Consider the following 26,758-nt stretch of genomic DNA (forward strand, 5'->3'; position numbering starts at 1 on the left):
GATTGAAGGGTAGGAAAGTAGAATGAATGAAAGGTATCTATTTAGGAAGATAGATGTATGAATAGAAACTTCTTTGTGAGATTTGACACTCTAATAAAGTTATTCTGATCCCTCTATTGTGGGGAATTGAACTTTGATAAGAAGGTAGATATGTGGTAAATCCTAACAAAAGAAAAGTAGATCGATGATAGCATGCATTTCCTGTGGGGAAAGGGTCCTCTTTGAGGGAAGGGATGCAATATCTACCTTCTCAATACGTCTTTTAGGTAAAACCATTAGACTCACTAACGAGCAAACATTGATTCGGAAGTGAAGGATTAGCAATTGGTGAATACTTCCACATCAAATGATCATAATCTCCGCATGAAGCTGAGTTAATCTTAGTCACAGCTCTTGCCTTTCAAGGTATTGATGACTAGGTATCGGTATGTTCAACCATTGACAAGTTCGTATAGAGGAAGTTGATGATTTGATGGTTTGGTGGTTTGGTGGTTAGACTTTGAGGAAGAAGAACGGTGAGATCCGGGGCCGATAATAACCGGATTTATGGAGGCCTAGGCTGAGATATACTTTGCGCTATGTCGATCACGGGATTGTTGGAAACAAGAGAAGCTTCATGATCTTCTTGAATGTTTCTTCAGTTGTTGAATAAGAAGAGATGTTCACCTAGGTAGGTATGTGAGGACATACTTATGACCATGGGTTTCGAATCAAGTTGAAGTTGTACATGTAATAATTCCATATATAACAATCAATTGGAGAAAATTAACTAATTAGATGAAATTGGCCAGGATAAACGGACGGTTAATCTCGGGGAATCGATAGCGATAGCGATAGCGATAATGATAAGAAATATATCATCATGTGAAAACCTGGAGAGAAGATGATCTTTTTTGTAAAAGCATTAGGTAATGAAGGGATCAGAGGGGTCAGAGGGGTCAAGTTTCATAGAGTTAGTGACAATATGAGGTGCATTCACTTCCTTGGTATTGGTGGTATCTAGTAGAATCTCCGATCAAAGACTTCAAGTAATGTAGTCGACAGGTATATTGTTGGTAGTAGATGTAATAGAGATAGAAAGAGAATATCTACTCTGTAGTGAGATTTCAAGGGGTGGCTTCTATTATACTCGATCGCAGTAACTTACCTCGTCTAGCTTGAGTCCACCTGATAGAATGTCTGGAGAATACCATGTGCATTGGTAGGTATGTACTCGAGTATAGATAGATAGATGAATGTCGATAGTAGAGAACATCATCGACAATAGAGAAAGACAGAGATGATGGGTTAAGTGCATCTCCACATTCATTCCCGTCTTGCCAAACCCGAAATGTCTCTCTCTTTCTCTTTCTCCTTCTCCTTCTCCTTTTCTTCCTCTCTCTAAACTCACTCCCAAATCCCGGGTGAAAAGAAGAGAAATGATTCCAAACCACAGTACAATCGATCGACCAAAGTAATTCTGATATTCGTATGGATTTCCCAATTCCTCAGACCTGAGTTATGAGTTGAAGATCTAAATATGTGTAAAGAGTACCAAATTGTCCCGTCTGACAGCACGTACAGCAAGTGCGACGCAAAGAACGTGTTGAATGTTTTCACTGGACCGATTCAATACGATGGTGGCATCCTTCATATGCCGTGTTTGGATACTCCCATCCCCATGAATGAGAGATGCTAAGAAGAATTTCCCGATCAACGATACTGTACATTATCGGATGTCGTATGGGGGTGGAGGATGTTGTGTCTTTTGGGAAGAATCAATTACTTTCTTCACTACATGAGAGATCTCTTTCCAGAATGATTCCATGGGTAATGTGCGTGGGTAATGTGCGTGGGTGAGAATTGAGTGAAGGATTGATGATAGGTAAGAAGATAGGGAGTTTTCATATCTCTATTCTATTCACAATGCTCTGATTAGAGTGAAGTTAGAAAATGATTTGATGATGTAAAATCTAGATTGTGATTGTGATTCTACTCGAATAGTAAACATAAGTCATTGGACACTCGTTGTACGTACCTACGTACCTACACTTCCATTGAATAAGGTTACAGGCCCTTCTAGAAGAATTCCCGTTTGTGTTTCTAGGTACCGTCCCTACACTTCCTATTTCATCCTTCACCCCTTCACATTTCACTTCCGCCCTTCACCTTCACTTTCACTTTCACCCTTCACCTTCACTTTCACCCTTCACCTTCACCCTTCACCTTCACCCTCACCCTCACCCTCACCCTCACCCTCCACACTCTTCTCCCACTTTATCGAGTGATGCATCATTTTCCCAATGTGGGGCTCTTTTTGCTTCTTTCCCCTCGTCCACGTCCACCGACATCCAGATCAGCGACCCTTGCTTGGTCTCAGAGGAACAGTCTGTGCTTCATTTGACAGGACAAGGTAACCTTAGTCAGAGCTCTGACCAACATGGAAATGTGGAAATAAATAGCTACATCGAGAGGATGATCGTAATATCGTAATATCGTTCCTATCCTGCCTATCGACTCTCGAGCTACCCTGGTAAGAGAGGGGAGAAAGGTGGAGAGAATTATCATGTCCAACCTATGATATTGCATCATTTCATTTCTCAATATGCATGCTAGGTAGAGAGGTCTTGTACCTAGCATGGAAATTAAAAATACCGGTAATCATGATGAACCATATATCTTAGCTTCCTCTTCTCAACTCTACCTTCCATTTTCACTCATGTCTGCCTTCACTTCACTCTTGACTCTTCACTCGTCACTCTTCACTCTTCACTCGTCACTCTTCACTCTTCACTCGTCACTCGTCACTCTTCACTCTTCACTCTTCATTCTTCACTCTTCACTCTTCACTCTTCACTCTCTTACTACCTACCTACCGTCTACGAGGCAGGTATGAATAACAACATGACATTTGGGAACATCTTCTTAATCCTAACTCTGTTGGCAAGTTCAACTTCTTCTCTTCTTCATACAGTACTTTCCTATCAAATCAGTCCACAATATACTTGAAACTTGACTTCATTCGTCGTAAGGCTACAATATAACACAATCTAAATTTGGAATACTCTACATACGGTTGCATCATACCTACATATGTTGGACTTCATTCATAACCCCTCACTCTTCCAAAAAGGTACCACTTGACTTATTACCTGCCCAGGTGAATCCCATAATTCTTCACTTTTTCATAACATGATCTTCTTCATTACTTTTCATCTTCTAATCTTGAGACTTTGAGAGTATACATACCTAGCTGTCCTTTCACGTTGATTCTTCCATGCATGGACAGACCATATACTACTAGATATTCTCCGTCGAGTCTCTACTAGTCTAAAAATCACACTCAAAGTCCGATTCCTTTTCGGAATCTGCACATTCACTTCGAGAACCGGATTCGATCCACCCAAAGCTTGAAAGAAGAATCTACTAACGTCGGATCATCTACTAGTACACTCCTAGTGCCATTACGGTAGATTCTATAGAGCGTCACTCGGCTCACCAGTTCTCCTTACTTGATATTCACCCCACTACCTACCCTCGACAAGTTCAAACGTCTTGAATATGCAAACGATCATTCTCACGACACTCTTTACCAATATTCCCTCTTCAACAATCTACATTATTCCAAAAAAACCAACTACCCAAGAATTCATTATATTGACCAACCGCCAACCGCCAACCGCCAATCAATTCACTGTGTCGACATGAGTCAAGCAGCTCCAGTGAACCATACAAATGGTCCACCGAGAGGTCAACAACCCTATATTCAAAATGGAGTGAATAACGTTATCGAGATTTCGGATTCGGACTCCGAAGACTATGAAGATCCTTTTGATGTACCTCAAGTCCCCGCACACTCCCCACATCTAAATTTACAACACCATCAACTTGGAGGATATTTTGGTGCCAATAACCAAATATTTGATCTCGAGGATAATAACCCAATGAACCCAGGTCGATTACCTCAACCTGCAGTGGCAGCGGCACCCGAAAATAAAGCAATGGCCAGAGATCCCTCTTTTGTCAAGAGTGAAGAAGGGGAAATGAATTGGGCTCAGTGGATGGATGAGGAAAATGATGAAGGTATCAATCGTGTACTGTTGGAAGATTATACCTTTCGAGCGGAATACAATCGAGCTTCACACCCTTCTCCTTCGTTTGTTGATCCTTCACGTCTCCATCAACCTTTTCCACCACCACCAAACAATTCACATCAACCTATCATGGAAACAAAGACGGAATGTATTGATGCAGTTGTTGCTGTCTTCCCAGAGATTTGTAGGGATCATGTCGCTGGTCTATATGAAAAGGTATCTCTCACTTCTGATCGATTGATTGCTCACATACTGGATCAAGCGGATACTGGAACTCCTTACCCAAAAGCAAAAGATGTCCAGAAGCAATTGAAGAGAAAGAGAGTGCTCACCGAAGAAGAGGAAGCTATACAAAAATATGAAGCTGTCGGTCGCATCGTTGGCCCTGCTTTATATTTGGAGCGGACACTAATGTGAGTATATATATGCTTCATCTCAATTACTCATCCACTGCCTCATCTTATTCTTCCTTTGCTAACATTCACCTAGTCGGAGCATCCTTTCATTTGAGTTTCCAGTAACTCCATTGGCCTTTATAGATGAAACACTCCGTTCTACTGGTCATCGCCTTTTCTCCGCCTATCGCACACTCGAGGAAGCAGATCGAACTTTTGATGCTCATAATCCACCATATAGGAGAATTAAAACTCCAAGAAAAATGCCACATGAATACCGAGATGGTAGAATTGAGGAAGCCATTCAAAAGAATGAATCACCTGAGAAGACGGAGACTTTAAAAGAACTACTCGTATGTCGGAAGATTCGAAAGACTGCAGAAAGTCGTCGCCTCGCCGAACAAGAAGCAATTCTCGCCGAAGAAGAGAATCTCAAGAGAGCTGAAGCCGAGGGAACCATGTCAGAATGCTGCTGTTGCTTTTCGGACTACCCACTCAATCGTATGGTGCATTGCAACAGTGAAGAAGTCCTACACTGGTTTTGCCGTGGATGTGCACGACAATCAGCGGAGACCGAAATCGGAAATTCTAAATATCTACTCATGTGTATGTCCACGGATGGATGTGAAGCGGGATTTTCTCTTGAACAGAGGTGAGTATTCTTAATCATTAGCTCTTTAGATATATACTTATCTATCACAGAAATCAATTCCTAGACGAATTAACCATCGTCGCCTTGGAACGTAACGAAGCAGAAGCGGTCTTACGAATGGCTGGTATCGAAAATCTTGCCAGTTGTCCATTTTGTCCATTCGCAGCAGAATATCCTCCTGTCGAAGTTGATCGAGAATTTCGATGTCAAGCTCCTGATTGCGAAAAGGTCAGTTGTCGACTTTGTAAATTGGAGTCACATATTCCTATGACTTGTGAAGAAAATACCAGGGCAAATGGTCTCTCGATCAGACGACAAATTGAGGAAGCAATGTCTGCAGCAATGATCAGGACTTGTAACAAATGTGGTACTCCATTTGTAAAGGAAGAAGGTTGCAACAAAATGACATGCACACGCAATGGATGTTATAACGTCCAATGCTATGTTTGTTCTAAATCATGCAATTACGATCATTTTAATGATGTAAGGAGAGGTGGTAAAGACGGAAATTGTCCACTATTTGAATCAGTGGAGGAACGACACAATGAGGAAGTTAAGAAGGCTGAAAAAGAAGCACTGAATAAAGTTCGAGCAGAACATCCTGAATATTCCGAGGAGGACTTGAGAGTTAAGATGTCGGAAAATGTCACCAAGGATGATGAAAGAAGAAAGGCCACGGATCCAAGAAACCCTTGGGCCATTTATCGACCGGTAGCAATGGGTTAGTACTTCGTAATGATTTTTTGTCGTTAATTGATACCATAATGTTACACGATCTTTGGCTTTTGGCAATGGGTGGGTAAATCTTAGAAATAGTATTCTATTCTTTCTTCTTTTGAAATCAGATACTAGATAGTAAGATAAATACCATCACCAAAGGCTTTGGATCGGATGGATATTATGTGGTTATTCTTGCTTCCCTTGGAGTAATCATTTGATTGCGATGCATGCACATCGCAACAAAACTAAACATCAATGCATATTTGCTGACTAATGAGTACACAGCACAACCACAAGAACAAGGAGCATGGCCTCGTGATCATGGTGAGTTTTATTCGTTTTTGGTTTTTTTTTGGTTTTCTGGTTTTTTGGTTCTTTCTGGAGGGGAAGGGGAGGAGGAGAGGGGGTTTTGGCGATCTAAAAATGGTGGTCACTAAATATATGTGTACTTTTTTATAGTTCTGAAAGGGGTGGTTTCAAAGTTGAAACAGAAAGTTGAGACGTTTTTGGGGGGGGATTGAGGGGAAGGGTTAGAGGGGTGGAAAATTGAGGTGGATTGAGGTAGATAGGTATATTGAGAGATGGGGGGGGGGGGATTGTCTTGGATATTTTTCTTTTCTTTTCATTTTTTGGTTCTTGGATATAGAGAGGGAGGGAAGGATGTGGTGCAGAAGTTTCTGTTTCTCTTTCTCTTTGGAAAGACATACTAATTTGTTGTGCGATGGTAGAGCTGTTTATGCATCGTGGGCGTATGTTTCAGGATAGGCTTAGGAGGCACCGTCAAAATATCAGAAGGGTTTTGAGAGGAGAGGGTGGAGGGGATAGAGAAGATGGAGAAGGAGATGAAGAATTATTTCTCCAGAACATGGAAGATGATATGCTTGGGGCACCGCGGCCTGCGAATGGTGGTGGGGATGAAGGTGGAGGTGAAGGTGAGAATGGGGATGAGGATGAGAAAATGGATGAGGATGAAGGGGAGATACAACCTGGACTCCCTGCTCAGCAAATGGAGGCGAATTACTGGAATCAACCTTTCGCTCCACTTGCTCGTCATTACCTCGAAGATGCGAGAGCGATGTTTGGAAATGTGGAGAGGGAAGGTCCAGTGGTCCTTCCGGGATTATTTCCGGCTCGTGTTCCGGTTCCGGCTGCGGTGTTGCAAGAATATGCTCGGGTTCCAGGCCCGATTGCAGCTCCAGCTCCAGCTCCAGCTCCGGTTCTAGCTCCAGCTCCGGTTCCAGCTGGAGCTCGAGCTCCAGGTTCAGGTTTAGATCTAGGTCCAGCTCGAGTTCCACTTCACTTACCCAATCCAAAACTAGAACACAGACAGCGACATCTGATTGCGGATTTGCAAAGGCAAAAATTGTTGTTGATGAGAAAGGTTCATGGTCGGAATGGGGGAGTACAGGCTGGTGCTTTTGAGAGGAGGGGGTTGAGGGGTCTGGCGGGTCAGATTGATGAAGTTCTGGAAGCTGAGGATGAGGGAGAGGATGAGGATGGAAAGAAGAAGGAGAAGGAGAAGCTTCCTATTCCTCAAATGCCCCAGGCCCCACTTATTGTTGCGAGGAAGGGAGATGAGAGAGATGGAGGTGAGCTACAGGGAGAGTTGAGAGAAGAACAAGACTTGCTAGGTGAAGACAGAGAAGAGATTATGAATCTACCAAGTCCTGTTTTACCGATTGCTCTAGCGCAACCGGGTGGTGCGAGAATGGGTGAACGAAATCGAGAAAGAGGAAGAGAAGCTCAGGAAGTTGTTATACGACTTCGTGAGAGGTATGGTTTAGGGGGTGAAGATGGCGATGGAAATGGAAATGTAGATGGAAATGAGAATATTCTTCTCCCAGGCCCTGGTCCACGGAATGGAGGTGGACATGCAGAGATGGACGATGCCCAAAGGATAGAAATGTATTTAGAAAGGCTTCGACGATTACACGGATTCAATCACCCTCAAAATGCGAATGGAAATGGGGATGCAGATGCGGCTGCAGAGAGGGAGAGGGAGAGACATCAACAAAGAGAAGTCCAGCAAGTTGTTCGACTTCGTGAAAGAAATCGAGAAAGAGAAGGAGAAATTGCTCGACTTCGTCAACGGTATCTTTTTCAATATGCGAATGGAGATGGGAATGAGAATGGAAATAACCAATTTCCCAATTATCCTCCTCTACCTTTTCCTCGTCCTCGATCTCCAGTTGCTGGACCCCCTCGTTTGGGAGGTTTGAATGTAGGAGAATGGATAGACATTGGGGATCCTCCTGCTGCTATTCTTGCTCCTCCTGGTGCTGCTCTTCCTCCTCCTGGTGCTCTTCCTCTTTTGGTACAGTATGCAAATCAATTTGGCAGGGATCCAGATGGTTTTGCTGGACATCGCAGACCAAGAGGAGGGATCGATATGGGAGTTTTTGCTTTTGGACATGAAGGTGAAGGGAGAGATGGAGATGTAAATGCAGATCTCGAAGAGCATTTTCTCCCTGGTATGGATCCGTATGGTGTTTTGAGGGAATTGAGGAGGAAGAGAGAGGTGGAGAGGGGACTTATTGAGGGGATTCCGATGCCGGAGGAGGATGTGTTTAGTGATGAGGAGGGTGGGGGTTGGTGAGTTGGGGGAGAGGGAGGGGAAAGGGGATGGAAAGTGAATGGAAAGTGAGGAAGAGGGATTGTATAATTTGGAGATTGATAGTGGGAATTGGGGATGAAGTCGGGGTTGAGGTTGGGAGAATGCAGAAATTTGCTGAATATTAGTATAAGCTGGCTGGTAATGATGGATATCTGGCTCTCTCGCTTCCTGCTCCCTCGTTCTCCCTTTTTTCTGCAGATAGATGCACCGACAGACCGACAGACAGATGTAAAGACAGACAGGTAGATATATAAATAATTAGATTGATAAAAAAAATGAATAAAACAGATTCACAAACAAATTCATAGGATTGCAGGTTTCTGAAGGCTAGAGATGGAGATGGATTGGAGAATGAAGAGAATGAAGAGAATGAAGAGAATGAAGAGAATGAAGATTAATTATACGATTAATACTAGAAATAGTACTTTTTTATGTGTTGATATTTAAAATGTTTAAATTGATATTTCTTTTTTTTTTTAGATTGGTATTTTTGATATTTTTGTTCTGAATATATTTTCCAAAAATGATTTTTTTGTTTTAAATTCTTTTTCATTATTTTAATCTTGAAATTAAAAATTGAAAATTATAATATTCTAGATTTATTTTTAAAACAATTTAATTTCAAAAAGAAATATTTCTTTATTAAACAAATTAGTAAAATAAAATAATTTTATTAAATCATATTTTAAATCATGTTTTAAATTATATTTTAAATCATATTTTAAATCATATTTTAAACTTTATTTCAAACTTTATTTCAAACTTTAATTTTTAATTAAATAATAGTATATTATAAGATATAGAATTATGAAATAAATCTTCATTTTTCATTTTTCATTTTGATATTAAAATATTCTTCTTTTATTTTGAAATGAGAATAGTATTTTCTTAATTTTTAAGATTAAAATAATTTTTAATAAGAAGTTGAAATTGAGAATAAAAATATCATTTTTTGAAAGTATTTAAAACAAAAATATTAAAATTGTTAGTTTTAAAAAAAGAAAGATTAATTATAACATTTTAGATATTAATATATAAAAAAGTACTATTTCTAGTATTTATCGATTATAACTATAGTATTAGCGTACTACTACTAGTTACTTATTAAAATCATACCTAAAAAAGCTATTTTACTACTTTTGTTGTATAATAGTAGTAGTAAATTCTTAATTAATTCAATCTATCTATAGTCAAGCTACGCTAACTATATAATACACCTAAATATATTTAATTATATAAAGTAAATAGAAAAAAATAATAGAACCTACTCCCTCTTAGAGCCCGTTTAAGTTTATTATAATAAAGTCCTATTATATCAATTATATATATAACTCATAATATCTATACTTTCGAAAACAATTAATATAATACTTCATTTTCAATCTATAAGTTAGTAATATATATACTACAAATACTCTTTAAGGTATTAAAAATTTCCTTCCCCTTTCATCATCGCATCGTTATATATTACTTCTCTTTTTTTACATAATTCTATTATTATCTATTATCATTCTATAGTAACTATATCTTTATTTACTTCTTTTCTTTCTTATTGTTTTCTTTTATAATACGTTTTATTTAATCTTTTATATATAATTCGTTTATTCTTTATATTATAGTATGTTAGTTATAATTCTTATATCTTTTAAGTATTTTTCTCTTTATTATCTATAAAATCAATAATTTTATTTAAATATTTTATTTAAATTTTAATATATATATTATTTCGATATTAATATTTAATAAAATCATATTTTTAATACTTTTTAGATCTTTTTAAATTGTTAATTATATTGTTTAAAAATCTAATTATAAAAGTTTATTATTTTCGCTTATTTTACTAATAAATTTTAGTATTTTGATTTTTTTTTCTTTTAGTTTTAACTTATTACTCTTTAATATAGAAAATGATTAAAAATAAATTATATAATTTTTAATAGATTCTATTTGATTTTTAATCTAATTATATAATTGTTTATATAAACTATTGATTTTACAATCTAAAAATTAAAAGTATATTTGATAAGATTTGATAAATTTTGGTGTGATTCTGACAGGTGGCTAGTAGCAGTACATGGTGACTATATAATGTTGTTTAGAGGGGATAAATATCGAGGATGGTTAGAGAAAGCTCTCAGGCGAGGTATATGAAATTACTTCTTTTGTGAATTTGTTCATTTTGATTGATGCGTGGCAGATGCCTTTCTTGTGCGGTGAAAGTTTCGCTTTGATGTTTGAAGAAAGTGGTGAGATGTAAGTACAGGATTCTAATGTCGAATCCTGATAACTATCGAGTCAGTCGAGTTCCCAGACAGACAATTTGAGTTTGGGTCAAATATGCTAGACTTATAAATCATGGGGTTGGCAGACATAATGTACGAGATTCACGAGCGGTCGTGAATATACCAGAGCGGTGTTAGGGCGATACCAAAATCATGCACATTTTTAAACCTATATACTGCACACACAAATTTGGATGTGCTTTGTCTACAAACTTTCGTGGAGTTTACTCAAGAAACAGAAGCGAAGAAGTTCGTTGCTACTAGGTACTTGCTATCTGTTGGGACTAAGCAGAATGGATCTGATTGATTAATAGTCCGTCAATCCATGAACATCGGACCAAGTTGGTAAATGGGTAAATGTAACACGATATCCTTCCCCGGCACAACTCCCAATTGATTGAACTTCTCCACTTCGATGCTGCACCACCAAAATGTGGCGTGTGATTTTGAAGTAAAAATTCCACGGTCATGTGCGTGTATCTCTCGCGAAGAGCCCCCTTTCCCCACTCGATAAGCGAGCGACTAGTATCACTAGTGTCATTGCCAGAATTTCCTTGGTCATTACCATTTCTCTTCTTGCTTATCATCGTCAAGATGAGACTAGCAGCAGATAGAGCTCTAGTATGAAAATACTTCCAGGTTATGAGCTTTTGTTGAGTATGGAGCCCGAAGATAGAGTGTTGCTGGATGAACCATCAGGAAACTTGAGAGCTCGGTGATCATGACTTGGATGATGACAAGACAGATAGAAGGCGAAATGTAATAAGAGAATAGTGGAGTGGTGGAATAGTGAGAAGTAGCATACTTTGAGTCCCGTAAGCATAGCTCCGTCTCGTGATTTATGCATCCCCGCTTTTGCCGTTGAAGACCAAACGTGATCCAAAAGAGACGTTTTCCCCCAAAACCCCACGCGCTCATACCTGTTTGGGAGACTTTCATAAGGGACGAAAATAATCGGCCCCACCGATAGACATCGCGTTATATTGACTATCAATGGACCAATGACCCCTTCTATCCTCGTGAGTCTAAAAGCAGACATCTACATTATTGTCGTCAACATTATCTCCTATGATCTTAAAGGGGTCATTGGTATTATCGTTCTATACATTAGTAACACGAAAACCTATAATCTTAAGTATTATTAGGACATACGATAGTTTGTTGCTTTAGTTCCTTGTTGACTTTATTGTAAAGCCAAAACTCCACTTTCTCGAGATGGGTTTTTTCTGGGAGGCTGGGAGTTCTCGGAAATGTAATCGAAATTGAATGTATTGTTTCATTCTAAAGATTATCACTTATACAATTTCCTGATTCGATAAGCTTTGGTTTTTGTTTCTAGACCGCGTACTGTCTTACCGACTCGGAATAGTGTTGCGGACACATTGAAACCGGCGTTGACTTCTCTTTGAATTTCAACTTCGTTCGAAATGGTGATGAGTTCATACTCAATATCGGGACTAACATCGGAGATTTAGGCGTCAAATATCTCTAGAGCTGACGTAAAGGCCTGACATCGTAATGGATTCTAAGCAGCTTCGATCCGATATCTCAAGCTGTCCCAAGTCGTTTGCAGCATTATGTTAGTAGACATTCCGAAGAAAAGTGATAAAAACGCGGCAGGGATAAACCGCAATAAAGAATTATGGGTATAGTGAAGTTGGTCTTATTGATTTGAGGTTGATGGGCATCGCGAGAATTCTTTTCAAGAGTGTAAGCGACTCCCTATGACATCAAGACGCTAAATCGTCAGCTTTCCACAACCGGAGTACGCCGATAGCGGTGACACAAATTCTCTCCGGCGCGAGAGATTTGTTATGAGTCCAGTCCAAACTCATCAGTCGAGCTCTGGAGCCTGAAGTCCCAGTTGTTAAGCTCCAAATTAATTTTGTTTGCCTACAAAAAAGGGAGTTGGCACATGGAATGCGCCAATGGAGGCTGCTAGCTCCTTATTGAAGATTTGAAACGATCTGGCAAATTGAAACAGAGAAAGACACAAGTATGAGATATATCTTTACCTATGTTCGATAGATTCAAACATTGTAAAATCTATTGAAACCCCCAAATATATACTTCCGCATCCAAGGCAGTACACACAATATATTAATTAAGTCAAATGTGAGACACCGTTAAAACGACATCGTACTCTCCTCAAAAGTAATCAGGGGCTTTGACGTCCATTCCATATCTTCCAGACGAGCATATCCAAGTTTTCGTAGCCGTACAATGACCTTGCGACAATCATTTGCCAGTTCTCTGACCAGTACGTGTAAGAATGTTGCTCGATAGTGCTTTTTCGCTATTTGTGTTGGTCGGCGACCATACAGGTTCTTCACAATCTCAGTCACTTGATCTTCATCGCTGTGTAAGTTAGCGATACCGTTAGACTTCATAAAGCACAAGGCTATATAGTACACTATCTTTTCGAGGTCTTTATTGACCTTGTTATTGATAATCAAAACTGTAAGTCGATGATTAGCAATAATGATTTTGATATTGACTAAGAAGCAGTGTCGAAGTGCGATAATTCAAGAGGGTGTGAGGGATAGTTTAACATATTGTTCTGTGACTCCGCCTTTTCGAGAAATTTGATGAAAGTAATAGAAGATCCGGCTCCGATTGCAGCACCACCTGCCATAGTTGTAAAAGCGGCTCCAGACGATAATGCTGCTTGAGTGGCTGTTAGAGTATCAGTTTCAGCTACCGCGGCAGTCCCGCCTGCGACACCAACGCTTGTACTGCCCATAGCTGACCCAGCAAGGGCCGCGGCCGTGGCCGCAACGGGTGCGACACAGAATAGAATGCCCCCGACAACGAGAGTACTGATACCACCAACAGCAATGGTGCCCCATACATATTTCTGTTGTGCCTTCTTATCTGCGAGTAAGATCAGAACAGCAGTAAGCCCTGGTGTCCTTCGTTTAAGCTGGTATATCTTTGAAAGCACGTCGCAAGTTTGACGAGGAGATGGCTCCCTCGACTCTGTTTTGAACACAACATATCAGAATGAAGCTACTAACAAGACGTTCCGTAAAATTTTACATACTGGTATCCATAGCCATGTTCTCCAAAGCGTCCAAAACTTCTTCCATACATCTTACCACTGACGGGGTATATTGATGAACTAAATCATCGACAGTAGATCGATCGAGATCTTGCAACAAAAGACGCTGCTAATAGTTAGATTGAAATTTCCGTCTTTACTGGTTCTACATGCTCAGGGGAAAAACCATTTCCATTAGATCAGGTAACACCCCAGCTGCTGCTTGTGCGGCGGCCAGTAGGCTGCGCAACGGGTACCCGCGGGACGGATAATGGCCTCGACAGATAATCCGCGGATAATCCGTCTGCGGAGCGGATAATTTAGAATCTGGACGGGTAACCCGTGGGGCGGGTACAAATTACCCGTGGATATCCACTTACCTATATATTATATAACTATTCATAATCTTTTATAATATTAGTATAATTTTATGATTAATATAAAAATTAATATAAATCTAAGCTTGGATTACTTTTAGACTGGAAAATAATCTGGGAATAGCTTCATATTTTAAGCGAATCTCTACTTTTTTCAGAGAATCTATATATCCACAGATTATTTATAAATAATCCACAGATAATCCGTCTATTTATATACTTACAGATTATTTACAGATAATCTATAGATTACTTATACAGAGCAGGTAATTTTAAAGCCTCAACAGATAATCCATAGAGCAAATAGAACCTCTGATAGATAACCTGTAGAGTGGATTATCTACAGATAATCCACAGGTACAGATAATTTGTGCGCAGCCTAGTGGCCAGTCCTATGTTGGCATTGGAATTTGGAAAACTATATATTCTATTATTTTTAGTAATATATGGAATTGTATCCTGGACTTTTGCTGGGCGGAAGAATAGATAGATGGATAGTATAGGTTGATTGTCATATATATACATATAGACAAATATATCATATACCCTATATGATGACATTTCGTACTTGACAAAGCGATCGCTTCATCAATACAAGAAAAACTTTAATACTTTCATAATACATTGAGAAAATGGTTTTTATAGTATTAATCTGATTAAGCTTTTTGTTGTATATAATATAGCTTATTCTAATCAATAAGGTCTTGATGAATTTCTTGAATTTTAAAAGTTTTATCGAAAACTTTAGCTTAAGACAATAATTTGATATATAAAAAGTTTCTAGATTTTACTTGTTTTTCGATCCCCTTTCCCCTTTCCTCTTTCCCCTTTAAAGTCTTTCTTTCGAATCTATATAAGAATTTTTCTATAATTAGATACACTTGGGCGCATCGCATTGTCAGTGTAGCTTAGCCATAGCTAGACTGAATCGATTAAGGATTTACTACCACTACTATAAGAATTATATTTACTTTTATATTTTAAATAAATAAGAAAGTTATTCATTTACTAATATAATAACATGAAGCTTTTAATAATTAGTAATAATATAATATACAGTATAAAGATTTTCAAAATAAACTCGAATTCTTATTCGAATTTAATTATATATATATTAGAAATAAATTGAATTCTTGTTTATAGTACTAGAGTATAGATAATAACCGCTTATCTTAATCATACTAAAAATAGCGATTTAATAGATCTTATATAGTAATTTATTAGTATTTATAATTATATTTTTTAATTGAAACTTTTCAAATGAGTTATTTATATAATAAAGGCTTATATTTTTTAGTTTTTAGTTTTGATATAAATCATGAAATTGTTATTTTATAATTAAAATAAAATCTTATAAAAGTTCTTCAAATTTCGCTTATTTTACTAGTAAATTCTAAAATTTTCAAATTATTATATTTCAAAGCTGTATAATATGATCGATAAAAATCCTAAAAATAAACTATTCATTTTTTTAAAATCTATAACTAGAACTCAATAGAATTCTATAAGTATATATAATTAACTCAGATATAATTGTTATCGGAACATACGATCACGTGCTTAAGCGAATCACATGATTCTTCTCTTTCTTATAAGAAAGAGAAGAATTACATCTTTATATAAATCATCTTTATTATATTTATGTATGTCGGAACACGTGACCAACAACGTGACATTACATGTCACGCTTTACTTTACATATGCATGAAATGTGTAAGTAGGGGTAGTACACATATATAGATATAGCAATTCCCTCTTCATATAAAGAGGATAAATAGAAATAAACAACCTTTTTAACTATACATATTATATATACACACCTTACCAAGTCTGCCCAATAATATATTTTATATAGACTTTTATAAAACTTTATTTAGTAATATAGATTCAAATTCCCCTTTTCAAATAATTCAAATATTAATTAATATTTACCTTTACTTAAAGATATTTACAAATTAAACTATTATTCTAAAGATTTATATTAAAACATTTATATAAAAAGTAAGATAATAGTTTTAATTATTTGTATTGATATTATCACGGGGATAATGAAGTCAATATAGTACTATGGTTCATATTATTATTATATTGCTTGAGGTTTTAAAAGCTAGGCTTACGAAATATATTATTATAATATCGGAAGATACTAACATAGTTTATCAGTGGGTCGGCTATATCAATGAATCGGTTACTTTTATCTTGAATTATTATTTTATATTTAATATACATTTTCTTTATAATTAATTATAAAAATTCATTTTAAAGAAATATATATAATCTTATTATTTAAGCTATTAAATCAAATAAAAAATTATCAATTCAAAAAGTAGCTTAATTTTATTATATATTTTGAATTATATTAAGTAATAGAATTTAAAATAAATCTAATATGATTAAAAATTAATTAAAAAGTTATAATTTAATTGAATTAAAAGAGAAGGTATTTATTCAATATATTCTTAATATGAATTTGAAAGATTTTTTATTTAAATTTAAGAATATAGAAAATATAATGAATTATATTCTTAAATCAAAAGATATAAAATATATTAAAAAACTTTAGGTATATTAATTTGTAAAGTATTGAATTGAATTAAAAATATATTTTAATTATATTTATAATTTTCAAAAAACTTTTTGTAAGGATTTTAAGCTTATTGAAAAATGATTTCAATTAATTATAAATATATAAGTAAAATATAACATTTTGAATAAAGATTTTTATAATTTTGATGAAACAGACTTTATAATAGGAATTATATATATAGTAATAATTATTATTAATACTAAGAAATATAGTAAAAATAAATTTATATAATTAGATAATTGAGAATGAGCTATAATAATAATATATGAAAATAAAGAGAACAAAATTATTCTCTTATTTCTAATAATTTAGGAATAGATTCATTTTTTCAATTAGTATATCGAAATTGATCTTCTTATAAAATAGATTATTAAATCTATATCTAATAAATAAACAAATAATGAAATAGATTTAAAATAATTAAAATATTTTAATAAGTATATTAAAAATTAAAGAAAGAGTAAATATCGAATATTAATATTAGATGGGTATAAAAGTTATAAATTAATAGTTTTTTAAATATACTATAAAGAAAATAATATTATATATTTATATTTATTATTATATTTAAATTATTTAATTCAATTACTTAATATTAATTGTTTTAGTAATTTAAAACGTTCATATAGTGGTTAAATTGATGGATTTATTAAAATATATATTAATTATATTTCAAAGATTGAATTCTTTATAGCTTTTAAAGTTATATGTTATAAGGAATCAATTATTTTTTAAAATATGAAATTAGGATTTCAAGGAATAAGTTTAATCTTATTCAATTTTGAAGCTATATTCTTGAAATTAGATATTCGAATTTGTATATCTACTCTCCCCTTTTTCAATTTAAATCAATAAATCTTTTAAATCCTTTAAATCCTTTATAATCTAATTAAAGCTCTTTTTTAATCAATATTAATTAAATCTCGAATAACTTGTTATCAAGTAAGTTTCCCTATATTTATATTTGATATTATATTAATTCTAATTAAAGATATAAAAAGATTAGCTTATAAAAACATACTTTTAAATATAAAGAATTATATATTTTAAACAGTAAATAAAGTATTAAATAAATATTAATATAAAAAAAAACCTAATTATATTAAAAAGAAACATTTATCAAATAAAAGGCTTTTGATATATTATTTTAATAAGAGATTGATATTTAGATTTAATATAATAAGTATTAAAAAGGAGGAAATTCTAATAAGAAAGTATTTTCTAATCGATATTGTAGTAAATATAGAAAGATAGATTACAATATAAGAATCTGTTAAAATAATATAATAAATTCTAGATTATTAGATTCTTAATAGTTTTAATTAATTGATTTAATTGTTGTTAAATAATATAGCTTTGAAGTGACAATTCGAGGTAAAAGTGGCCGATCCACTAATATAACCGACCCACTGATAAACTACGTTAGCATTAATGCTAGTATAATTATATAATCTTTATCCTAATATTAACAACTCTTTAAAATCACTAGATCATATCCTTCTAACTAATACCTCTTTTGCCTATATAACTACCCATCCTTTTAATCTCTTTCAATTTATTTTATAATTTTAATCTTTATAGTATTATTATTAATTAAGTTTTTTAGGGTTTAATATAGCTTGGATTTAATTATTATATTTATAAGATTAGAATCTTTATTCATTTATTTGATCTTTATAATCTCTTATTTCTTATATACTTTTTGGATTATTGTTATATTAATTATTAATCTCTTTTTATTAATAATTTTAAGTTTTATAAAATAGTTATAAAATGATTTAGAATTGATATATATAATTAATTGTTACGAGAGCTACCTCTAGGGTCATATGGAAGTGTTTAGAGATCTCTTGAGGTAGTTTAGACTAGACTTCAAATAGAAATTCAATGAGGTTATAACTATTACAATTCTTATAACTATAATAATGAAACTAATAATTATTCTTAAGCATGAAGCTCTATATTATAATGAAACTTATTCCCTTATATAAACCTTCGTTCTTTATTATTTTATTAATCCTATTATATCCTATTAGATAAGAGTAATAGGATTTAATAGAAGTCTCTAATCCTATGACTTTCTAATTATATAATATAATATATTGAATACTATCCCCTTCCTAACTTAATACTTATCTCAAGCATTTATAAAGTAAGTTTTCCCTATTTGACTAATTCTGTAATACCTTCCTTTCTGTTTGTTATAATATCCGCTATTCGTTTTTTAAAATCTATTATTAATTATAAAAATATTTATTTTTATTTTAAAGATAAAGATGTTATTATGTTTTATAAGTATAATTACTATTTAAAGAAGAACCTTGAGTATTAAATACTTTCAAATACTATATATTATAATGAATATATAAAGAGTATGGATAGTGATTGTTGTAATATATATAATCATTCTGCGGATAATTAGTTTTGTATTAATTTTGAGAAGGAGCGTCTTGAGTTTGAGGAGGAGAAGGCTGCGAATACCATAGTTGAAGTAGCTGCTCGACTTGCTCGGTTACGAAGGCAGAAATGCGTTTTGCGGGAAAAGGCTGGCAAAATGCTTCAATATGATCTTCATACTATTAAAGCTCTTGAAAAGTTTGAGGCTGAGGAATAGCGATTAGAAAATGAGTATATAAAGAAAGAGAAGGAACTAGCGTCTGCTCCTATTACTGGTCCTAGTAACGATTCTTTTGCTTTCGACTCTTCTTCTTTAGATCCTTCGATTCTTTCAAAGAACCAGGGATCCATGAGGCTTTACCAGAACACAAGCCATGGGATCATGAAATAATATTGGAGGAAGGCAAGATGCCTGTGCACACCCCAATTTATTCAATGTTGGTCGATGAGCTAAAGACGCTTAAAGAATATATCGACAACAATTTGGCCAAGGGATGGATCAGAGAATCCATGTTCTAAGTGGCAAGTCCAACTATGTGGGTACCCAAGAAAGATGGTATTAAGAGACTAATTGTAGACTATAGAAAGCTCAACACATTTATAAAGAAAGATCGATATCTACTTCCATTAGCTACGGAATTAAGAGATCGACTAGGCGGAGCAACAATATTTACCAAGATAAACCTACAAAACAAATACCACTTAATTAAAATGAAGAAAAATAAGGAATAGAAAATTGTTTTTAAAACAAGATACAAGCTATATAAATATCAAGTTATACTATTTAGGCTAACTAATGTACCAACTACTTTTATAAGATTTATAAATAATATATTATTACAATACTTAGATATTTATTATATATACTACTTGAATAATATTCTAATATATTCAAATAATAAGGTTCAATATATTAAAGATATTAATAACATTCTTGAAAGTTTAGTTAAAACTAATTTATTATGTAAATCAAGTAAATATGAATTCCATATTATAGAAACAAAGTTTCTAGAATTCACCATATTAAATCAAGGGCTCAAAATAAGTAAGGATAAGGTTAAGGCAATACTCGAATGAAAACAGTCTATTATAATTAAAAAAGTACAATCCTTTTTAGAATTCATCAACTTCTATTGAAGATTTATTAAAGGTTATTTAGGAATTATAGTACTTTTAATTAATTTAATTAGAAAGGAGTAAGGTATATTTGAATAAAGCGATAAAGCATAAGAGTTATTCGATATACTTAAATAGATAATGGTCGGAGAGCTAATACTGTTAATATTCGATTTAGAAAAGTAAATTATAATGGAAACGAATTCTTTAGATTTCGCTATAAGAATAGTTCTAAACCAGTCGGGCTAGAATGAGAAATGACAATTAATTGTATTCTACTCTCGAAAACTATTACTAGTCAAATTAAATTACAAAATATACAATAAAGAATTACTGATAATAATTAATACATTCAAAGAATGGCGAGTTTATTTGAAAGGATTAAAATACTTAGTATAGGTGTATACAGATTATAAGAACTTGGTTTACTTTATTACAACAAAATAGTTAAATAAACAATAGGTTAGATAATTGGAGATTATAGCTAATTATAATTTCAAAATTTCATATATCAAAGGATCAGAAAATGCTAAAGTCGATACTCTTAGTCGAAAACTAGAATATCAAGAAAATAAGTTGTACGAATTATATACTATATTCAAGAAAGAAGGTGAATCACTAGTTTATAATACATTACAGCTTATAACTATGTATACATCAGAAAACAATCATTTTAGAACTAAAATCTAATTATATTATAATAAAGATATTATAACTATACGTATATACGAGATAATAGAATTAGGATTTACGATAGAAAATGAGACTATATACTTTTATAGGAAAGTATATATTCCGAATCAAATAATTAAGGAATTTGTGACGAAACAATATGAGTTATTGGTATATGAACATTAAGGAATTATAAGGATATTTATAAGAATATAGGAAATCAATTACTTTTTATAAATAAGAATGATAATTGAAAAAGTTGTTGGAAATTATAATACCTATATATAAAACAAGTTATTATAATATACTCCATATGGTTAGCTTTAAACCCTAAATATATCTTCTCAGTGTTACAACGGATTAGTAACAGGCTGTAGAAATCACCAACTTATAGGCTATAATGGTATTATAGGCCTCAGTGATTCAGCTGCAGTATACCGGGGGACACTAGGCATCCAAGGAAATCCTCAGGCATGTATATAGTATTAGTCATAGGATACCCTAGAAACCTAGAACATAGTTCCCAGGACAGTAGGTCCTAGGAAAGACAGAACACAGTAAGCAAGAAGGCTTCACTAGGATTAGTAATGTCCCAGGGGATTAAACTCCAGGACAAAAGGACAAGCTAGGACAATAGGAATCACGGGACAAGTGTCATGTGATCAAAAGCCGATCGACTTATCGATCGACTTGCCGGTCGACTTCAGAACGAAGGTCTATATAGGGAATGGGTTTCATTACAATGTAGAGCTTCGTGCTCAAGAACAATCATTAGTTTCATTACTATAGTTACGAGAATTGCAACCAGTTACAACCTTATTGAATTCCTACTTGAAGTCTAGTCTAAACCACCTCGAGAGATCTCTAGACACTTCCACGTGACCCTAGAGGCAGCTCCCGTAACACTCAGCTATGGAAATCTATTACATGAGACTTTATAGTCAAACTATTATTCTTAAAAGATTCTACTATAAAAGTTGAATATAATATAATATTCAATGTAATAAATAGATTAATAAAATTTATATATATAATATTATTCAAGAAAATATGGAATATTGAATAATTAGTATATATATTTCTTAGGATTATAGTAAGTATATATGAAATACTAGATGAGATAATCTCGAATAGAGATAAGCTTTTTACCTTGAAATTCTGGATTACTTTATTAGTATTAATGAGTATTAAAAGAAAGCTATCAATAGTCTTTCATTTACAAATTGATGGTTAGATAGAAAGGATTAATTAGATAATGGAAGCATATTTTAAATGCTATATAAATTATTGACAGGACAATTAGGTAGAGTTATTATTTATAGTATAATTCGCATATAATATATCGAAAACGAAAACCATAAAGATTATACTAGTACATACTAACTGTTACGGGAGCTGCCTCTAGGGTCACGTGGAAGTGTCTAGAGATCTCTCGAGGTGGTTTAGACTAGACTTCAAGTAGGAATTCAATAAGGTTGTAACTGGTTGCAATTCTCGTAACTATAGTAATGAAACTAATGATTGTTCTTGAGCACGAAGCTCTATATTGTAATGAAATCCCATTCCCTTATATAGACCTTCGTTCTCTGTTGTCCCACTGCTTCCCACTGTGTCCCACTGGGCCTTACTCAGTGGGACTCAGTGGGACACCTTGGTCAGGTGATATTTTAATCAATCTAGTCATGTGACGACCTCGGTCGTAACACTATCCCCTTCTTATCCTAGCGCTTGCCCCAAGCGTTCATAAAGTAAGCTTCCCCACTCAGGAGTTCGCTCTCTCTAATGCTTTTGCTTTCTCATTATGCCAGCCATTCGTTCTGAAAAATCTGCTAGCAGTCGAAAAAACATTTATTTTCGTTCCAAAGAAAAAGGAATCATTATGCCGTTTAGGTGTAGTCGTTGTGTTGATAAAAATCTGGAATGTAGGGTTCTTCCTAATAGTTCTCGTTGTGGTGAATGCGCCAAAAGCGTAGGAAGTGGTGACTGTAACGTTTATGGTCATTCTGCTGGTAACTGGGCTCGCGTGGAGCGTGAAGAAGCTCGTCTTGAAGCGGAGGAAGAAGCTGCTGCAAAACTGGAGCAAGAAGCTTTTGCTCGTCGAATGAGAATTCGTAGGCAACAAAAGATTCTTCGTGAAAAGGCGGGTAAGATGTTGCAACATGACTTGCATACCATCGAGGCCCTTGAGGAATTTGAAGCCGAGGAACAACGATTGGAAAATGAACGTCTAGAAAAGGAGAAGGAACAAGCTTCTAGTTCCTCCGTTGTTGCTGGTGACGATTCTTTCGATTTTGGTTCTTCTTTGGATCCTTCGATCCTTGCTTCAATGGATTCTCCTTCTTTCTGGGCAGATCCGGGTATTGTTGATGGAATGCCTCCAACTTCTCAGGGCAGTTGAGGTTTTCTTTCGGTTCCCATGAGTTTTCGGTATGTGGATAATCTAACCATTTGATCAAGTATTTGACTATGCCTCTGACGTATTTGCAGTCTAGTATTGTTTCGACATCGTATATGGCGTTTGGATTGACTGATTCAATTTCTGTAAATGGCGCGTTTGGCGCTCCTGGTGGTGCTGGTTCGAGCAAGGATATGTGGAATACTGGGTGGATATTCATTGTGTCTGGTAATTTCAATCGATAATTAACTGTTCCTATTACCTTATCAATCTTGAATGGTCCTAGTTTCCTGTGGTCGAGTTTATTGCTTGGTCTCTTGGTTTCGATGTTTCGTCGTAGCAAATAAACTTTATCCCCCTCTTTAAGCGTAGGTTCCATACTACGTTTCGTATTGTAGTACGCTGCTGTTCTGGAAGATATGAATCTTAGATCAAGAGCCAGTTGCTCTTGGAGATCTTTCAGCTGTTCGACTTGTACTATCGCTGATTCGGCATTAACTTCTTGTGGTATCGGAATTTTATACGCTTGTGGATTAAACCCAAAATTAGCCCGTGCTGGTGTGATTTTCGTGGTTTCCGTTTCCGATGTGTTATATGCGAATTGTGCCATAGGTAATAGTTCTACCCAATTGTCTTGTCGATAATTTACATAGCATCTAAGATATGCTTCCATTGTCTGATTGGTCCTCTCTGTTTGACCATCTGTTTGTGGGTGGAAAGATGTCGATAACTTTCTCTTGATACCCATAAGTGCTAATAAGGTAGTCCAGAATTTCGATGTAAACAGCTTGTCTCGATCCGAGATTATCTCATCCGGTACTCCGTGTATGCTTACTATGATCCTAAGGAATACATATGCTAGTTGCTCAGCATCCCATGTTTCCTTGAATGGTATCATATATGCAAATTTCGTTAGCCTGTCTACTATATTGAGTATCGCATCGTACTCAACTCCTGTAGTAGGATCCTTTGAGAGTGGTAGTTTGACCACAAAGTCCCATGTGATGGACTTCCATGGTTGAGAAGGCATGTCTGGGGTCTGGAGCTGACCATACGGAGCATGTCGTGATGACTTGTTTCGTATGCAGGTGTCACAATTTCCAACAACTTCTTCAACTATCGTTCTCATTCGTGGGAAGTAACTGATTTCCCGTATTCTTGCAAATGTTCTTGCGATTCCTTGGTGTCCGTGTGCCGGCAACCCATGTTGTTCCGTCACAAATTCCTTGGTCATTTGACTCGGAATGTATACTTTCCCATGAAAGTATATGGTTTCGTTTTCTATTGTGAATCCTGGTTCTATTGCCTTGCGTATGCGTGTAGCTGTAGCATCCTTGTCGTAATGTGATTGGATTTGGTTTCTGAGATGGTTGTCTTCCAATATATGAGTAGCTGCAAGCTGTGGTGCATTGTAGACCAGTGATTCGCCTTCTTTTTTGAATATTGCGTATGATTCGTACGACTTATTTTCTTGGTATTCTGGTTTTCGGCTAAGAGCGTCGGCTCTAGCATTTTCTGATCCTTTAACATATGAAATCTTGAAATTGTAATTGGCCATGGTCTCCGACCATCTGACCTGTCGTCTGTTTAACTGCTTCGTTGTGGTGAAGTAAACCAAGTTCTTATGATCTGTGTACACTTGTACTGGGTATTTTGATCCTTCCAAATAAACTCGCCATTCTCTAAATGCATCGACTATTGCCAGTAATTCTTTGTCGTATATTTCGTAATTTAATTCGGCTGGTGATAGTTTTCGAGAGTAGAATGCGATTGGTTGTCATTTCTCATTCTGGCCTGGTTGGCTCAAAACTGCGCCTATAGCGAAATCTGAGGAATCCGTTTCCACTATGATTGGCTTTTCAGGGTCGAATGTTAACAGTATTGGCTCTTTCGCTACTGCTTGTTTGAGTGTATCGAATGACTCCTGCGCCTTGGTGGTCCATTCGAAACTTCCTTGATCCTTCTTGGTTAGGTTGGTTAAGGATGTTGTAATCCCTGAATAACCTCTAATAAACCTTCGATAAAAGTTGACAAATCCTAGAAAGGACTGTAATTCTTTAATTGTATTTGGCTGCTTCCATTCAAGCACTGCCTTGACCTTATCCTTGCTCATTTTGAGCCCTTGGCTTGATACGGTGAATCCTAGGAACTCTGTTTCCGTAACGTGGAATTCACATTTGCTTGGTTTACACAGCAAATCGGCTTTAGCTAAGCTTTCAAGAATGTTGCTGACATCTTTGATGTGTTGGACCTCGTTGTTTGAATATACTAGTATGTCGTCCAAGTAGCATATACAACAGGTGTCCAGATATTGCGACAGCACATTGTTCATAAGTCTCATGAAAGTAGCTGGTGCGTTCGTTAGCCCGAATGGCATAACTTGATATTCGTATAGCCCGTATCTTGTCTTAAAAGCGGTTTTCCATTCCTCGCCTTTCTTCATTCTAATCAAGTGGTACCCGTTTCGTAGGTCCATCTTGGTAAATATTGTTGCTCCGCCTAACCGATCTCTTAATTCCGTAGCTAATGGAAGTGGATATCGATCTTTCTTTGTAAGCGTGTTGAGCTTTCTGTAGTCCACAACTAGTCTCTTAGTACCATCTTTCTTAGGTACCCACATAGTTGGACTTGCCACTTGGGACGTGGATTCTCTGATCCATCCCTTGGCCAAGTTGTCGTCGATATATTCTTTGAGCGTCTTTAGCTCATCGGCTGACATTGAATAAATTGGGGTGTGCACAGGCATCTTGCCTTCCTCCAATATTATCTCATGATCCCATGGCTTGTGTTCTGGCAAAGCCTCATGGATCCCTGGTTCCTTGAACACATGTTCGTATTTCTTGTACTGTTCTGGTATCATAGGCTCTTCTGCCTTGATTGCGATTTCCTGCCGTGTCGTTGGCTTCTGCATTTGTAGAGGAGGTGTACTGGCCTTCGCTCTTAATGGAGGACCCTGGACTGGGTGTCCTACGTCACCGAAGTTGTTCGCGTTCAACTCCCCTTGGCGCGTGTTACGTCTCGCGGACGCCTCTAGCGTGTCTCCTTGACCGCATTTGCACTGATCAAAGGTCACTGTCTCTTGTGACCAATCTATCCTAGGATTGTGTGCCTTCAACCATGGCATTCCTAGGATGATCTGTTGTTGGCCCAATGGCACAACGTCAAGCTGTATAACCTCTGAATGTTGGTTTATGTTCATTTGTACTGGTCGTGTCTCCTGTGAAACGTTCCCGTCCAATCCTGCTAGCTGGCCATCAACTAACTGCAATTGATATGGTTTCTGTTTCTTCTGAAGTGGAACTTTCAAGTACTTTGCAGCTTCTGGTGCAATAAAGTTTCCTGTAGCCCCTGAATCTATCATGGCTTGCTGTATTTGTCCGTTTATTTTGACCTTGCAGTATATCTGTCCTGCTTGTCCTGTAGCATTCAATTGCTGGG

The 26,758-nt window shown here is 35.5% G+C and overlaps 2 protein-coding genes across 2 annotated transcripts; one reads left to right on the forward strand and one right to left on the reverse strand.

Moving 5' to 3' along the window:
* Positions 1 to 2,779: 2,779 nt before the first annotated feature.
* EAF01_006251 (uncharacterized protein) lies at positions 2,780 to 8,436 on the forward strand (the record flags this gene model as incomplete). Its single annotated transcript, XM_038914505.1, has 6 exons — positions 2,780 to 3,139; positions 3,428 to 4,486; positions 4,563 to 5,120; positions 5,171 to 5,841; positions 6,126 to 6,164; positions 6,569 to 8,436. The coding sequence occupies exons 2-6, from the start codon at positions 3,684 to 3,686 to the stop codon at positions 8,434 to 8,436; spliced, it is 3,939 nt and encodes a 1,312-aa protein (XP_038769460.1). The 5' UTR covers positions 2,780 to 3,139; positions 3,428 to 3,683.
* A 4,426-nt stretch (positions 8,437 to 12,862) lies between these two features.
* EAF01_006252 (uncharacterized protein) lies at positions 12,863 to 13,966 on the reverse strand (the record flags this gene model as incomplete). Its single annotated transcript, XM_038914506.1, has 4 exons — positions 12,863 to 13,094; positions 13,289 to 13,715; positions 13,780 to 13,903; positions 13,964 to 13,966. 4 exons carry the CDS (start codon positions 13,964 to 13,966, stop codon positions 12,863 to 12,865), a joined length of 786 nt encoding a protein of 261 aa, XP_038769461.1.
* Between the last annotated feature and the right edge of the window lie 12,792 nt (positions 13,967 to 26,758).

The sequence above is a fragment of the Botrytis porri genome, assembly GCF_014898465.1.
Source record: "Botrytis porri strain MUCL 3234 chromosome Unknown BPOR_008, whole genome shotgun sequence".
In the NCBI taxonomy this organism is placed as follows: Eukaryota; Fungi; Ascomycota; class Leotiomycetes; order Helotiales; family Sclerotiniaceae; genus Botrytis; species Botrytis porri.